Below are 16,042 nucleotides of genomic sequence, written 5' to 3' on the forward strand. Positions count from 1 at the left end.
AATTTTGAGAAATCAAAGCAAAAGTTAAAAACTCCTTTTTTTACTCAAGTATAATGGGCATGTTAAAAGGTGCCCCACCCATGGCATTTTACGGAAATTTAAAATAACTTTTTTTGTAATAAATATATATGAAAGAAATTACATTAGTTATGTTTGAAATGATTGTTGGAATACAAAAAAATTGTTTGACGAAAGAAAACTGCGCCCTTAAAACCAAATGAATAAAAGTTTACAATGACACTGAGAAAACATGGTCACCCATGCACAATTTTTCGACAACTGAAAAAGCAAGCCAAAGTGGTTTACACATATAGAGAACAAGATTGCCATATACAAAAATGTGGTTGCGGGTCGGAAAAATATTAACCCTACGGTCAATAACCAAAAAAGTATACGTATATCAATAACCGTGGTACATTTGTACCCATCCAAAGATAGCTCTGTAACTTATTAAAAAATTGGACTATCGCGAGGTTTTTTGTTTTAAATTAGTCTATGCGGATCTGGTCTAGATGTAGGAACTCAAAATTATATATACATTAAAATAATATATATTTAAATCCATGCTTAAATGATAATCTATCTAAAATAATCATAGTAAATTCGTTATAGCTTTCGAATGGGTTAAGCTTTTTTAGTTATTTTTTTATTGGGATCTTATTTAGGTGTTCCTAGGACTATTAACATGAAATTGGATGAAATAAAATATGTGATAGTTACTTAAAATCGGGCGAAAATATATATGGAAGCTATATCCAAATATGAAGCGATTTCAACGAAACTTGTCACAGGTTAGGTTATACTAATTTCAGTACGATTTGTTCCTATCAGCCTATTGGTTCCTTGATCCGTCAATTACTTAAAATCAATCTATAATAAAAGTGAGCTATATCTAAATCTCAACCGATTTTCACGAAATTTGGCACACATCATTCTGGACTAAGTTTACATTAAATCGGACGACAATATATATGGGAGCTATATCTAAACCTTGATCGATTTTCACATAACTTGTCCGACATCACTCTAGGCTTAATTCAGTACGTTATGCAAAATTTCGTGCAAATCGAAGGATATATATGAACTTTGGTGCACCATTCACATTAAATCGGACGAAAATATATATATGGGAGATATATCTGAATCTGGATCGATTTTCTCGAAACTTGGCAGACATCACTTTGGACCGATTTTAACGAAACTTGGCAGGCATCATTCTAGGCTCAATTCAGTACGCTATGCCAAATTTCGTGCAAATCGAAAGATATATAGGGACTTTGGTGCACCATTTACATGAAATCGGACGAAAATATATATGGGAGCTATATCTAAATCTAGACCGATTTTCACGAAACTTGGCAGACATCATTCTAGACTCAATTCAGTTCGTTATGCCAAATTTCTTGTAAATCGAACGATATATAGGGACTTTGGGGCATCATATTCTCAAAAGGAACTATGGGTCTATCTCGTTTCCTTTTGCCTCTTACAAACATATGCACAAACACATAATACCCTGTACCACCGTGTGGTGAAGGGTATAACCATCAGGAAAGTAGTAAAGTCAAATTTGTTTTATATTAATTCTTTTAATTATTATTAATTTCAGATAATTCAACGAAACCGATAACCGCGAAATGCTGAAAACTCTGGATATATTTGGTTGCGAAAGAGGCATGTATTCTGACGTTTTGCAGGAATTAGAACAAATATATGCCGATGCAGTTGTGAATGTGAAGTTTGGTGCAAAATCGTACTCCCTACCCACCGATCAACCCTACATTTTATTGGAAAATCTTGAAAAAAAGGCTTTCGTAATGTCAATCGTCTGGAAGGTCTAGATATGGATCATGCTAAAAGTGTACTCAAGAAAATTGCCCAAGGGCATGCTGCCTCGGCCGTAAGAGTTGCCACTAAAGGCATGTATTTAGAATTGTACAATTACGGCTATATACGAACCAAATCCTTTGACTTAATGAAGTCAATGTATGATTCGCCGCAAAAGATATTTTTCGAATGTCTTAAGGAATATTCAAATTCGGAATTGTATTATGAAAAAGTTACAGATTTGTATCGTCATCTTGCCGACGAAATTTTTAAAACGGCCGAGTCTAAATACGATGATGATTTTAAGGTTCTCAATCATGGTGATTTGTGGGTAAATAATATTATGTTCTGTCATGACGAAGATACGGGTGAGATTCTCGAATCCTACTTTGTTGATTATCAAATCACCGGTTCAAGATTTGTGGTATTTCATTCTATCCTCCACCCAGTATGAAATAAAGTTAAGGCAATTTGATTATCTTATTGCCTACTATCATCCACATTTGGACGAGAATTTGAAATTGCTGAAGTATTCGAAGAAGATACCATCATTAAAGGATTTACAGTTAATGCTCTACAAGGATGGAATATGGGGTAAATATTCCACAAAAGTTTCATTTCCTTTAATGAATTACTAATTCGTTTTATTTTTCCAGCCTTTACCACCGTTACCGGCGCAATGTCAGGCGTTTTATGTGATCTCAATAAAAATGCGAGCATTGACAATATTGTTGGCGATACTGATGCTGGTACCGCATTGAAGAGACAAATGTATTCGAATTACCGTTATCGTAAACACATGGAGGCTATATTACCATGGCTATTGAATCGTGGATTGCTTGATTTTTAAGTTATCATTGTGATGATCAAGTATTGTTGCTGGGAATTCTTTAATTAGAAAAATATTAATTGTAATGCCTAATATTTATCATTAGCAATTTTATAAATTGCAGTAGTGCTTACAGTAAATAATATTTACTTTAAATTTTAAATAAATCAAATACACTTAAATTTTTACAATTCACCATATATACATTTTTACAGCAGTCACTCACGAGACTTCAAATATACATGACTTTAGACATCATTCGTAAGTATGGGAATTGTGTGAACATTTTAAACTTTAAATATTCTTTACATAAATAAAAAATATCTAAATTCTAAAATTTGGTCTGTCCTTTTTTGCGAAAGATTTTTCTGGGTCATTTACGCGATATTTTTGATTTCCCAGTTTTTATTTCTGTAGTCATTAAATTAAAAGAAACCAGTAAGGAAAAGTCGGACGGGCCGACTATATCATCCCATCAACACTTTGTGGACGTTCAAGAGATGCTCATATGTACAATATACTTTAGATAGAATATACATAACATCTTTGTAGGACCATTGAAATGGAATCGGACGAAATTAACAGCGTGAAATACATAGATATTTGAACTAAATTAAAACAACCCATACACGTACCAATCTGAAATTTATGAAAAATTGAATGTCAATCATTGAGCAAAATATGTATAAAATCTATATATAAATGGACGTATTTGAGCAACCATGGCATCCACCATTTGGTATGCTGCAACACAGTGCGCTATCCAAAATTTGGCTCGACACAAAATCCAATACACGTTATTCTAGGTTCAATTTTGTACGTAGTGCACAAATTCGTCCTAAGCGGACAAACTTTAGTTACTTGGTACATCATTTTGATGAAATCGTATGAATATATATACACCTTTTACACGGTCTTTTTGTACACGGTTTTAATATAACACGGTTTGAAAATTGAAAGTTTTTTAAAAAAACTGACTATTTTTAATTTTTTTTACACGATTTTATTCCATTTATCACGATTTAAAATTTTATGCACTTACAGCCTGTTTTTTGTAAAATTCTAAACGAACGAATTCGAGCGACTTACGACCAAACCTTCGTTTATGTAAACAAATATTTTTTGATTCAAAACAAAAATAAATGACATATTTTTCAAAACCAAGGAGTTTGGTCGTAAGTCACTCGAATTCGTTCGTTTAGAATTTTACAAAAACAGGCTGTTAATTTTTTTTTTGTCAAATTTAATTTTTGCGATGTATGTTCATATCACAAAAAAGTATTTATGAAAGAAAAAAGTCTGAAACCATCGATAGTATCGGTAGTTTGCGAACGCTAGCTTAAGAATTTATGTGAATTCCCCTTTAGCGCGTACAAACAATTTTTACTGGTCAAATCAAATGTGAAAAGCACATAAGTTTAAATCGAAAAGACATACGCACCTCCATTTGCAGGGAGCTATATCTACATCTGAACCGATTTCAACAACAAAATATCGTGCTAATAGAACAGGATCTATGGTGCATCATTTACATAAAATGGGACTCAAGTATATATGTGAGCTATATAAAAATCTAAACCGATTTCGAACTTACCCACGCATTCTAGACTAAATTCCATACCTGATGCTACATTTCGTGAATATAGAACAAACATAGACTTCTCGTTGCGACATTTACATAAAATCTGACGAAAAAATATATGGGAGCTATATCTAAATCTGAATCGATTTCATCCAAATTTCGCTGACGCCAGCCAGCAGTAATGTGAAAAATTTTGTCTCAATCGGACAAACATTGACAGTATGGTGCACAATTTACGTAAAATCGGACGAAACTATATATGGGAGCTATATCTAATCTGAACCGATTTCAACAAAATTTGGCATATATCAATCTGTGTGGTGAAGAATATAAAAACGTCAATAAGCAAAAATAAGTTTATAAGTTGTAAATACAATAAAAGAGCTGGACCAAATGTCCAGCATGTAACATGCTCATTGTTGATTCATAAGTCGAAATCATATACGAAAAAAAGATATCTATAATAAAAAATTATATAAATGTGTGATAACAATAATAGTAACGGCACAGTTCTTTTAATTGTTCCCAAATGGATTGAAGAAGAAAGTCTTAAAGTGATGGATTTGGTATTTTCAGAAATTATTGCCACCGGTTAAAAATTATGCATGTGGTATGCTAAAGGCTGAAATAATCATCAAATTAAAAGGTGAGAATAATAGTTTCAATAAGTTTGCGGTGATATACAACAATTACTCGAAATAACATATAATTCAGAATAGCCACAAACTTGAGTTAATAAATAATGTTTGTGACATGTGATGTTTGGGACATAATCTATACAGGGATTATAACTAAAGGTATAAATATGTCATCAATGGGAGAGATACGATCCTAAATTGGAAAACCCCAAAGCCGGTTTTGTGAAATGTTTATCATAGAAATGTTGACTCTTATGGCGAACTACGGATATAGCGACCTTTGTTCCTAACGAACTTTCTATTCAGTCCCAACTTTCAGTTTACATTTATTTTAATTTGGTTATAACGAAAATGCTACATCTATATATATAAGAGAAAAAAATTGTTTGTTTGTATGTTACCGAAAGACGCCAAAACCGCTGAACAGATTTTCATGAGATTTACACAGTATGTCGTGGTATGCCATGAAAATAACATAGGCTATATAAACTTCAAAAATTCTACGTGGATGAAGAGTTGTATCATCAATAGTGAACATACCTCAAAATTTCTGATCATGTTATATGGGTATACCTTAAGAACGGTTACAGATACCGTCTTCAAAATCTGCCTGAATAACGTAGGCGTATATACACATCATCCATTAAAAAATTAGCGCGGTACGGTTGGAGATAAATGCATTATCCGTTGTACTTTAATAATCTACATATGAAGAGTCAAAACTCGCTAAACAGATTTTACTGAAATTTTTACAGTACCTCATGCTATCCGATAGAAGTAACATAGGCTATCTTAAGAAGGGTTACAGAGTTCCACTTCAAAATTTCTCTGACAATCTTCCTTACAAATATGCATCATCCCTATAAAAAATGGCGTGGTACAATGCCGGTAATGTACTCCCCATTGCATTGCATCTATCTATACATATGAAATAGACAAAAAAAAAATCGCTGAATAGACTGCACAGACAATTTCTCAGTCAGTCATAAAATCGAATTGAAGTAAGATAGACAAGATCAACTTCCAAAATTTCGGGATGTCGATATCATCAACAGTTGATATACCTCTGAACTAATATTCATTTTCTATGCATATATCTGAATATGTAGAATAAATCGGCTCATGAAAGTGTGTGTTATACTCAGATAATTACAGATCCAATCTTCAACGACCAGAAAGTAAAAAATTGGTCCAAATCAATAACTTTCGACTCATAATTTTTGGTTTTATTATGACATTATCAGTAATGATAATAACCACCAGTTCAGTAATTCCACTGACGTCTGCTGTTTTTAGTTCCTCCATTATAATCACATGTTGAAATAAAAATTGTGTAAAATGAAAAAAAAAAATTGACATTATAATTTTTACATTTTGTCAGTTTGTGAAAAAAACATATCAATTTTGAAAATTTTTGGAATTTTAATAATTCTACCATTATTGGAGAAAATTACTATGAATTCAATAAAAATATCCTCCAGCAATATACGATATATAACTAAAATCGAAATTCGGATTGTGGATTCAAAGTAATAAAGAAGCTGAAATCTGTGGTGGGTTATCATCCTAGATGACATAAAAACAAAATGTGTTCATTACCAGAAATTAAGTATAGTTGACTAAACGGATATGGCTAAAACTATTTCGGTTTCTTAAAAATACTAAGATACTATATACAGCTAAGACAATTTAGGTTCGGCAATACATTCTTTTAAGGGGACCCCCCCCCCCATTCCCGGGGTCAATTTTTTTTATTTAATTAGATTCTACACTAATTTAAGAATGTTCCTACAAAATTTCAAGTGAAAATCTCAAAAACTCTTGAAAATATAGCCGATTTATTGCGTCTACATCAAGTGACGGCTAAAAGGGCTTCTCAAACTTTAAACGCGTTTTTCTCTTTTGCGAATGGCGGGCACGATAGCTCAAAAACTAATAACCCAATCGATTCCAAATTTTTACACGTTTCTCTGTGAGTGTATAGCTATCGTATAAACTAGGATAAAGCCAATCGGTGAAGATCTTCCTTATTTTTTAACTTGGTTTTTTGGTCAAAAATCGGCGATTTTCCAAAAATATTTTTTCAAAGGTGCGGCTTTTTTTAATTTTAGAGCGAAGTCAATAATCCTAGTTCATACGAGGAGTTATCACGCCCGCCATCAAAAATAAGGACTTCTCTTTAATTACAAAAAACAACAACAAAACAATTATAACATTTTTTGTAAAATATTTTTCTTCTCTTTTAAATCTTCAAATATATATGTGCAAAGTTACAAACCTTAACAAGCATTAGTATTGATTTACCAGCCCATTGAAAATCTTGAAAAATTAAAATCGAGAATGGGTGGGGTTCCCTTAAAAACCTTTTTAGGCAATGAAACAATTAAAGATACAAAATTCCAACTTAACTAGGATTATACAGCAGGGATCTATGCTATATTATTCAGAGAGAGTATGGGACACAGCTGAGAATACAGATATAAAGGTTGGTGGATATTGAAATGAAGGATTGTATTACTTTTTGAACGATTAATGTGAAAAACATGTGAATATTGAAGAAAATATAAGTTTGGCAGAAGGGTCAAATGCCATCAAATAGTAGATTTTAAACTAAATAAAAAAAGTTTTCTACGTGAACTATCCTATGTCAATTACTTTAGTAGGGGCGTCGAAGCGCCACGGGTTCGGCTAGTAAATACATAATACTTAACGATGACAGTCCTCACAAAAGTTGATTCTGGCAACATTTACAAAAAAATATCAGCTGTAATGTGAAGTTCATCAACAAAAACGAGAAGTAGCTTAAAAATTGTCAAAATGACACAATTCAAAATACCGACACTCGAGGTACCGTTATATTATAATTACGCCTAAACGTGACGCACCTGTTGACAAAATACGCTGCTATAAAAAATATATTTAATTATGCTAAGTTTCATTAATATCGGTCCAGATTTAGATACAGCTCCGACATAGATGTTCATTAGATTTTATGTAAATGGTGCACTAATCTATCAATGATTGTCCGATTTACACGACATTTGGCAGAGTCTAAAATTTTAAATTTATTTATATTTAATTCCGTCCAATTCCATTCTTTTCTATCGACAGGATATTTTTGGTTGGTATTGGAAATGGGATTTTAGCAAATGTCCTCTATAAGTTTAATATGTTCTGACTCAACTTTCCGAGCTGGATCAATCACGTATGCTGATTGACATTACTAGTATCTCTTTTGCGATCACAAGAACTCTTCGTTCGCTTGTTTTGGAGCTATCGAAGACTCAATTTGCACTATATCCCTTGTGTTATAGCGTTTACGCTTTATACAAATAGGCCTCTGTAGTCACCACCATAAATAAAAAAGGTAATTTATTTGTAGTCAATACGAAGTAGCTGTAATTTTATATTCCCAGGCACTAATGAGTAAAAAATTCTTCGTAGACCATATTCACGATAAGTAGGTGTTCCTACATAATAAAGGTCACTCGACATTATCTTAAGTTCAAGGTTCTAGCTAGTTGGTATCGATCGATTTTAGATATTTTGAAGATCCACCTCGTGGTGAAGGTCCGCCCGGTCGAACTTAACGACATCTTCACATGTTCAGATAATTTGAATTATCTGAACGCAATTTTTCAATTTCTAACTAAGCCATAAATATTCGGATGTATAATTAGATCTGAAGAAATTTTTACAATATATGAAAACTTTTTTCATTAGACATTTCCAAGATACACCTTTTCAAACCGTGAGTGATCCTTACAAACCGTTTTAAGGGAACCCCACCCATTCTCGTTTTTAATTTTTCAAGATTTTCAATGGGCTGGCAAATGCTTGTTAAGGTTTGTAACTTTGCACATATATATTTGAAGATTTAAAAGAGAAGAAAAATAAATTACAAAAATTTTTTGTTATTGCTTTGTTGTTGTTTTTTGTAATTAAAGAAAAGTCCTTAAAAAGGCATGATAACTCCTCACTGGAACATCGGAATCCAACGGTGTTAGAAAGAGTACATGTCTGGCTCTCGTATGAACTAGGATTATTGACTTCGCTCTAAAATTAACAAAATGGCGGACCTTTAAAAAAATATTTTTGGAAAATCGCCGATTTTTGACCAAAAACCAAGTTAAAAAACCAGTGAGCAGAGCAGTATAGTCGGACGGGGCCGACCATATGATACCCTACACAACTTCCACGAAAGTCTAACTTTCTGAGGTTTTACGTTCTGAGGTTGGGCAATATTTCGCGATATTTGCACCCTATTGACGGACTAGAGGTCAACAAATGTTACTAATATTCAGTACAGCCTTTCTAATTTCTTGTCTAGATTCCCTTCACCCTTCGGGTTGAAAAGTTCGGCTATCAATTGTGGCCTATAGATCGACTTCAAATTACACAAAAAAATAAGTTTTCGTCCACTTTATCCAAAAATTACTATCTGATCACCACCGAAAATTATGGGCGTTGTCCTTGACCATATCTGGATCCTCATGAAAAACTTCAAAGCGATCAGCTCTATATTTCCGCCCTTTAGTGCGGTAATGGGTTACTAAATAATATATGAATACGTAACCACCTGCAAATATTTATGGGTAACTCCCACATCCGGGTACATACGACAATATATTTGGTATCGATTTAAAGGTCAACCACTCCTCTTTAATATACTATCAACATTTTGGGTCTATGTCCTTCAGGAGTAAACATATACGGTGTAGAATACAAATTTTGTCATTTTTCACACAAAAGTTAGGGTCCATTTGACCCGCTAAATATTGACCGATCTTTATCAAAACATGCATGCTTATTCTCTGGCCCGACCAGAGACTCCATGCAAAATTTCGGTGTTTGGGCCATAATTGCGGCCTCTGGAGCGACCAGAAAAACCGACAAAAATTTAGTATTTGGTCCATTTCATCTCCTAAATATTAACCGATCTTTTCCAAAAACAATAGGGGTCTTCATTGGGCCGAACCCTACCGACATGCAAAATTTCGTGAAGATTGGTCCATAACTGTGGCCTGTATCGTGTTTACAAATTATAATGGACAGACGGACGGACGGACACACATGTCTAGATCGACTCAGCTAGTCGAGATATGACGATCGGTATACTTAAAGGTGGGTCTACGACCAATATTTCGCGGCGTTACAAATTTTTGGGGCTGCACAAAGCTATAATACCCTGACAACATAGTTGTGTAGGGTATAATAAGGAATATCTTCACCGATTGGCTTTATCCTAGTTCTTACGATAGCTATACACTCACAGAGAAACGTGTAAAAATTTGGAATCGATTGGGTTATTAGTTTTTGAGTTATCGTGCCCCCGTTTGAGAAGCCCTTTAGCCGTCACTTTATGCTGACACAATAAATCGGCTATATCTTCAGTTCTTGAGATTTTCACATGAAATTTTGTAGAGACATTCTTGAATTATTATAGAATCGAATTAAATCAAAAAAATTTTGACCCCGAGAATGGGGGTCCCCTTAAGTTAAACAAGTGAAAAAAACCTTAATTCGGCCTGGTCGAACTTTCGATATCCCCCACCATAGGACATACTGACAGTTACTAGTATTGATTGGATTTTTGGATTTTTATTGGGTACACCAATTCACACACATGTCCTCGGCAACATATGACAAATTCCATTTCATTAGGGCAGATTTAGAGTTGTTTTTGTGCAATGGGACAATATTTTGTAAACCAATGTAAATCAAACTAATCATTATGCGCCACTAATAAGACTTTTGTCTTGTTGTACAGGAAAATTATCAATTAAATTAATAAATAATAAAAAAAGAAAAATATCATTTAAATTAATAAATAATAATAATGTCACCAACACAGAGCGCTGTTCAAAATCTATTCTCAATTGGTACATTTTTCATTTATTTTTTGGTCAGTCAGTCGAAAATATATTTGGGAGCAACATTTGCTCCTAAACAATTTGTACAAAACGCAATATTCTAGGCTCAATTAAATATATTAATTTAACACGTGCTAGGCTATACCAACTTAAATACGTTGTGCAAAATTTCGTGTCAATCCTAAATTTGATTCTTCGGACGAAAATATATATAATCTGAGCCGATTTTCATAAATCTTAGCACACATTACTCTAGACTCCAATCATTACGTTATGCCAAATTTCGTACAAATCGAAGAAAATATAGCAGCTTTGGTGCTCCATTAACATAAAATCTGACGAAAATATATATGTGAGCTATATCTAAATCTAAAATGATTTTCAGGATACTTAACACACATCATTCTAGACTCAATTCAGTACACTGTACCGAATTTCGTGCATAAAATTGGATGAAAATACATATAGGAGCTATATATAAATCTGAACCGATTTTCACGAATCTTAGCACACATTACTCTAGACTCAAAACAGTACGCTATGCCAAATTTCGGGCAAATCGAAAGAAATAACGCTGCTTTAGTGCTCATATGCTATCTAAATTTAAACCGATTTTCAGGAAACTTAACACACATCATTCTAGACTCAATTCAGTACACTGTAATTTCGTGCAAATCGAAAGAAATATAGGGGCTTTTGTGCACCATTTAAATTAAATCTGACGAAAATGTATACGGGAGCTATATCTAAATCTGAACCAATTTCAATAGGGTTCGTCCTTGGGCCAAATAAGTTAACTTTGCCAAATTTCATCCAAATCGGATCATAAATGCAACATGTACTTTGTTTACAATTTAACATCAACAGGACGGACGGGCGGACGGACATGCATAAATCGACTCAGAAAGTGATTCTATGCATATTCTTAAAAGGAACCATGGGTCTATCTGGATTCCTTTTGCCTGTTACAAACATATGCTCAAAGACATAATACCCTGTACCACAGTGTGGTGAAGGGTATAAAAAATCATATTATTTCAAATCTCCAATATATCATTCCTTTATACATTTTAGGCGACGGTTTTGTGATCACGAGCGAAAATATCTATATGAGAAAATATTCGATCAAAACAGAATCAAGTTACAGCTTTTAGCAGTGAGGGTCTCTCATGAGGGGGTACGAATTGTTTTAAACACATCTTTCACTTCGCGAAATAGAACACAAATTCGCTTCGCAATAGTTCAAAACTCTAGTGCTTGAGCTTATTTAGCAACGTCTCTGTTAATAAACAAATCAAAAAGCTTTTCGAATATGATGAAATTTATATTTGAAGAGTTAAAGCAATAGCAACAACAACAATAAAATTTCACCAGTCATGTTTGTCGTCGTTGCATTGAGTAGATAGTGGAATAGTGTATCTCAAGCACTTGTATAAGTTGAGAATTTGTTTTGAACGTTCTGTCAGATAAGCTTTTACAGTCGTTTAAGAAACACATTTGTTGATTGTCGCGGCGGGTGTCCAAACAGTTGGCATAAACTAACGCGTGCCGCAAATCTTGTTTTACGAATTCAATTGACGTGCTATAACAATATAATCGATGGGTGCTAATAATAATAACAACAATGATTCAGGCGCTTCAAATGTTCCGAAATGGATTGAAGCAAAACTATTTGAGGAGGCTTTGAGGGAGGTCGAATCGGAATATAATGAAATTGTGGATTTTAAAGTTAATGGTGCTTTGGCGCCAGGTGAAAATTATTGTACCGTTATGCTTAAGGCGGAATTTGTCGTTAAATTGAAAGGTAATATGCGGTGATTATTTAAAATAGGAATTAAGTTCGGATCAAAAGTTTCATAGCCTACATTATAAGGGAACATTTAAATTAAAATTAAATACAATATTCCGGTCAATAATTTACACAGACATAATCCGGTACCTCTAGATGTTTTATATTGAGTTTCTTTTTTTTTAATTATACTTCATTTCAGATGAATCCACGAAACCGATAAGTTTCATGCTAAAAGTTGGCCATGACACTGATCTCTTCCGTGAAATGATGGAAACTCATGATATATTTGGTTGCGAAAAAGGCATGTATTCTGAAGTTGTGCCGGAATTAGAACAAATATATGCCGATGCAGGTGTGAATGTGAAGTTTGGTGCAAAATCGTACTCCCTACCCACCGATCAAGCCTACATTTTATTGGAAAATCTTAAAGAGAAAGGCTTTCGTAATGCCGATCGCTTGGCAGGTCTCGATATGGCTCATGCTAAGAGTTTACTTAAGAAAATGGCCCAATGGCATGCTGCCTCGGCTGTGAGAGTTGCCACTAAAGGCATGTACTTAGATCTATACAATGACGGCTATATCCGAACCAAATCATTTGACTTAATCAAGGGAATGTATGATTCTTCAAAAAAGATATTTTTCGAATGTCTTAAGGATTATTCAAATTCGGAATTGTATTATGAGAAAGTTACAGATTTGTATGGTCATATTGCGGAAGTGATGTTTAAAACGGCCGAGTTTAAATATGATGATGATTTTAAGGTTCTCAATCATGGTGATTCGTGGGTAAATAATATTATGTTCTGTCATGACGAAGATACGGGTGAGATTCTCGAAACCTACTTTGTGGATTATCAAATACCTCGTTATACATCACCGGCTCAAGATTTGTGGTATTTCATTTTATCCTCTACACAATATGAAATAAAGTTAAAGCAATTTGACTATCTTATTGCCTACTATCATCAACATTTGGAGGAGAATTTGAAATTATTGAAGTATCCAAAGAAAATACCATCGTTAAAGGATTTACATTTGATGCTCTATAAGGATGGCATATGGGGTATGTGTATTCTATAAAGCTATGCTTTCGCCCTAATGTAAAACTAATTAATCCATTTTTAGCCTTTTCCACCGTGGCCGGCGTAATGTCTGCCGTTTTATGTGATCCCAATGAAAATGCCAGCCTTGATAATTTTATGGGCGAAACTGATGCTGGTATCGCATTCAAGAGACAAATGTATTCGAATCCCCGCTATCGTAGACACATGGAAGCTATATTACCATGGCTATTGAATCGTGGATTGCTTGATTATTAATTTATCATCGTAGTGATCAAGTGTTGTTTTTGCAATTTGTGTAACTATTTTAAATTAGAAAAATTTTAATTAATATGTGTTAGTTTATATTGTTTAATAGTGCAATATTAGAAAATTACTAAAATAAATATCAAAAAAATTTTACCGCGTAATTTTTGTATATGTATAAAAATTGTATCTATCTCTCTATTTTTAATTTGCGTGTAAAAATCATAGTAAAATCAATTAATAAGATTGCCATATCTATTTAAACGCACGACCATTTATAGTCAGAATCGATCACAAAAGATTGTATATATGGGAGTGGTAAATTTTCTTTTAAAATTCCATTAAAAATCAATGAGCGGAGTGATATGGTCGGTATAGTAGGGCCGAGCATATGATACCTTACACAAAGGCCACTGAGCTTTAACTTTCTGTGATTTGTATTCTGAGCGTGGGCCATACTTCGCTATGTTTGCAGCATCTCGTGTGATATCATGATATCAACATATACATAAATAGAATCGATATTAGATTAATAGTCAGCAGCTCATCGGATCATATTTTCCAGAAGTGAGCATGCAAATTTGTCTCTTTGCAACCAAAAGACTTGGTTCATTTGACCCGCTAAGTACAAAACGTAAAGCGACATTGATAATTTTTAGGTGGAAGATTTGACGTTTATGCATAGCTCCCATATAAGGGCACGCCCAAATTTTCGCTATTTTGGGGTTTTTGAGCGCGTTTTTTAACCGAATTGGGTTCTTATTGGGTACTAAATTTCTCCACTAAAAATTATAAATATAGGTCCACTTTTTCTGGTAGCCCCCACATAATGGTAACCCCAATTATCAGTATTTCGGAGGTTTTGATCGCATTTTTCGACCTAATTGGCTGTAAATTAGTACTTAGCTCTTATTGAGTAGCAAATCTCTTGGCTTTTTAGTCATATATGGTAATAAATTCGTGAATATGGGTTCAGATTTAGATATAGCTCCCATGTATATTTTCGTCATATTCAATGTAAAAGAAGGACCAAATTTGTGATTTACGTGAAATTTGACACATCGTACCGATTTGGGGGGTGGTGTAGGGGATGATAGATACCAAGCAACGGCTTTGATTGGCTTTAACATGGCGAAGCCCAGGCTTATCTTGGTCCCTCTTTCATCTCAATTGTGGACACTGACCTCCCCGCGGTGCCACCTGGGGAGCTATTCTCATCACCCGATGAAATAGTGAGCTAATAAGTGCCGCGAGTTCACCCATAAGAACTATAAAAAATGGGTTGAGGCGTCGGGTTAGTTGCACACTCTCGGAAAACCCAACCTACTATGAAAAAGCAAAGAAAAAGAAAACCAAACCCCCCTAATGTTGACGACCCCCGCAAACGTATAAAAGACCACGAGCTGCGAATCTGCACTTGGAATGTGCGCATGTTGTACAGAACAGGCGCAGTATTCGCTTTGGCGGATATACTCAAGAAGTACAAAGCCGATATTATTGCCTTACAGGAAATGCGATGGAAAGGGACAGGCGTAAGTAAATCCGACGATTACGCCCTGCATTATAGCTGCCATGAAACGAGACATGAATTTGGCTGCGGATTTATGGTTAACAGGAGAATAAAAGACCCTGTCTCCAGATTCACTCCAGTAGAAGAGCGAATTGCTATAATCCGTATAAAAGCTAAGTTCTTCTACATCAGCCATATTTGTCCCCATGCTCCTACGGCCTAGATACAGCATATGACCGCTGCCCTGGCCATGACATTAAAATTCTGCTAGGAGATTTGAATGCAAAAATCGGAAGGGAAAATATCTTTGGCCCCACCGTCGGAAAATTCTGCCTTCATGAAGAAACATCCGACAACGGCATGAGGTTGATTGACTTCGCGGCAGCAAAAAACATGGTAGTTAGCAGCACCAGATTCAAATTCGATATACACAAGGCCACCTGGATCTCTCCGGATCAAGTAACGAGAAATCAAATTGATCATGTTGTGATAGACGGATGGCATTCATCTAGTGTTTTAGACGTCCGATCGATCCGAGGAGCGAATATCGATTCGGACCATTACCTTGTGGCAGCCAAGGTACGCACCCGTCTTAATGTTGCAGCAAAGGTGTGTTAATACAACACGGAAACTGACGTCGAAAAGCAACTCAACTTATGTATATTTTGCATATTCAAGAAAGCA

At 34.4% G+C, this 16,042-nt stretch overlaps 2 protein-coding genes across 2 annotated transcripts; both read left to right on the top strand.

The window, feature by feature from the left end:
• The first annotated feature begins 1,843 nt into the window (after window positions 1–1,843).
• On the top strand, window positions 1,844–2,677 carry LOC133335433 (uncharacterized). The gene is made up of 3 exons (XM_061543706.1): window positions 1,844–2,195; window positions 2,245–2,421; window positions 2,484–2,677. Exons 1-3 carry the CDS (start codon window positions 1,844–1,846, stop codon window positions 2,675–2,677), a joined length of 723 nt encoding a protein of 240 aa, XP_061399690.1.
• A 9,671-nt stretch (window positions 2,678–12,348) lies between these two features.
• On the top strand, window positions 12,349–13,860 carry LOC133335434 (uncharacterized). Its single transcript, XM_061543707.1, has 3 exons — window positions 12,349–12,553; window positions 12,741–13,604; window positions 13,667–13,860. The coding sequence occupies exons 1-3, from the start codon at window positions 12,349–12,351 to the stop codon at window positions 13,858–13,860; spliced, it is 1,263 nt and encodes a 420-aa protein (XP_061399691.1).
• Window positions 13,861–16,042: the final 2,182 nt, after the last annotated feature.

Source organism: Musca vetustissima, unplaced genomic scaffold (assembly GCF_032173495.1).
Source record: "Musca vetustissima isolate MV318-11 ecotype Yass unplaced genomic scaffold, APGP_CSIRO_Mvet_v1 utg76473, whole genome shotgun sequence".
NCBI classification, from domain to species: Eukaryota; Metazoa; Arthropoda; class Insecta; order Diptera; family Muscidae; genus Musca; species Musca vetustissima.

Coding starts and splice junctions, on each gene's coding strand:
- LOC133335434 (XM_061543707.1), top strand. CDS start 12,349: ATGGGTGCTAATAATAATAACAACAATGATTCAGGCGCTTCAAATGTT. Junction 12,554..12,740: donor ATTTGTCGTTAAATTGAAAG/GTAATATGCGGT, acceptor ACTTCATTTCAG/ATGAATCCACGAAACCGATA. Junction 13,605..13,666: donor CTATAAGGATGGCATATGGG/GTATGTGTATTC, acceptor ATCCATTTTTAG/CCTTTTCCACCGTGGCCGGC.
- LOC133335433 (XM_061543706.1), top strand. CDS start 1,844: ATGGATCATGCTAAAAGTGTACTCAAGAAAATTGCCCAAGGGCATGCT. Junction 2,196..2,244: donor CTGTCATGACGAAGATACGG/GTGAGATTCTCG, acceptor CACCGGTTCAAG/ATTTGTGGTATTTCATTCTA. Junction 2,422..2,483: donor CTACAAGGATGGAATATGGG/GTAAATATTCCA, acceptor TTATTTTTCCAG/CCTTTACCACCGTTACCGGC.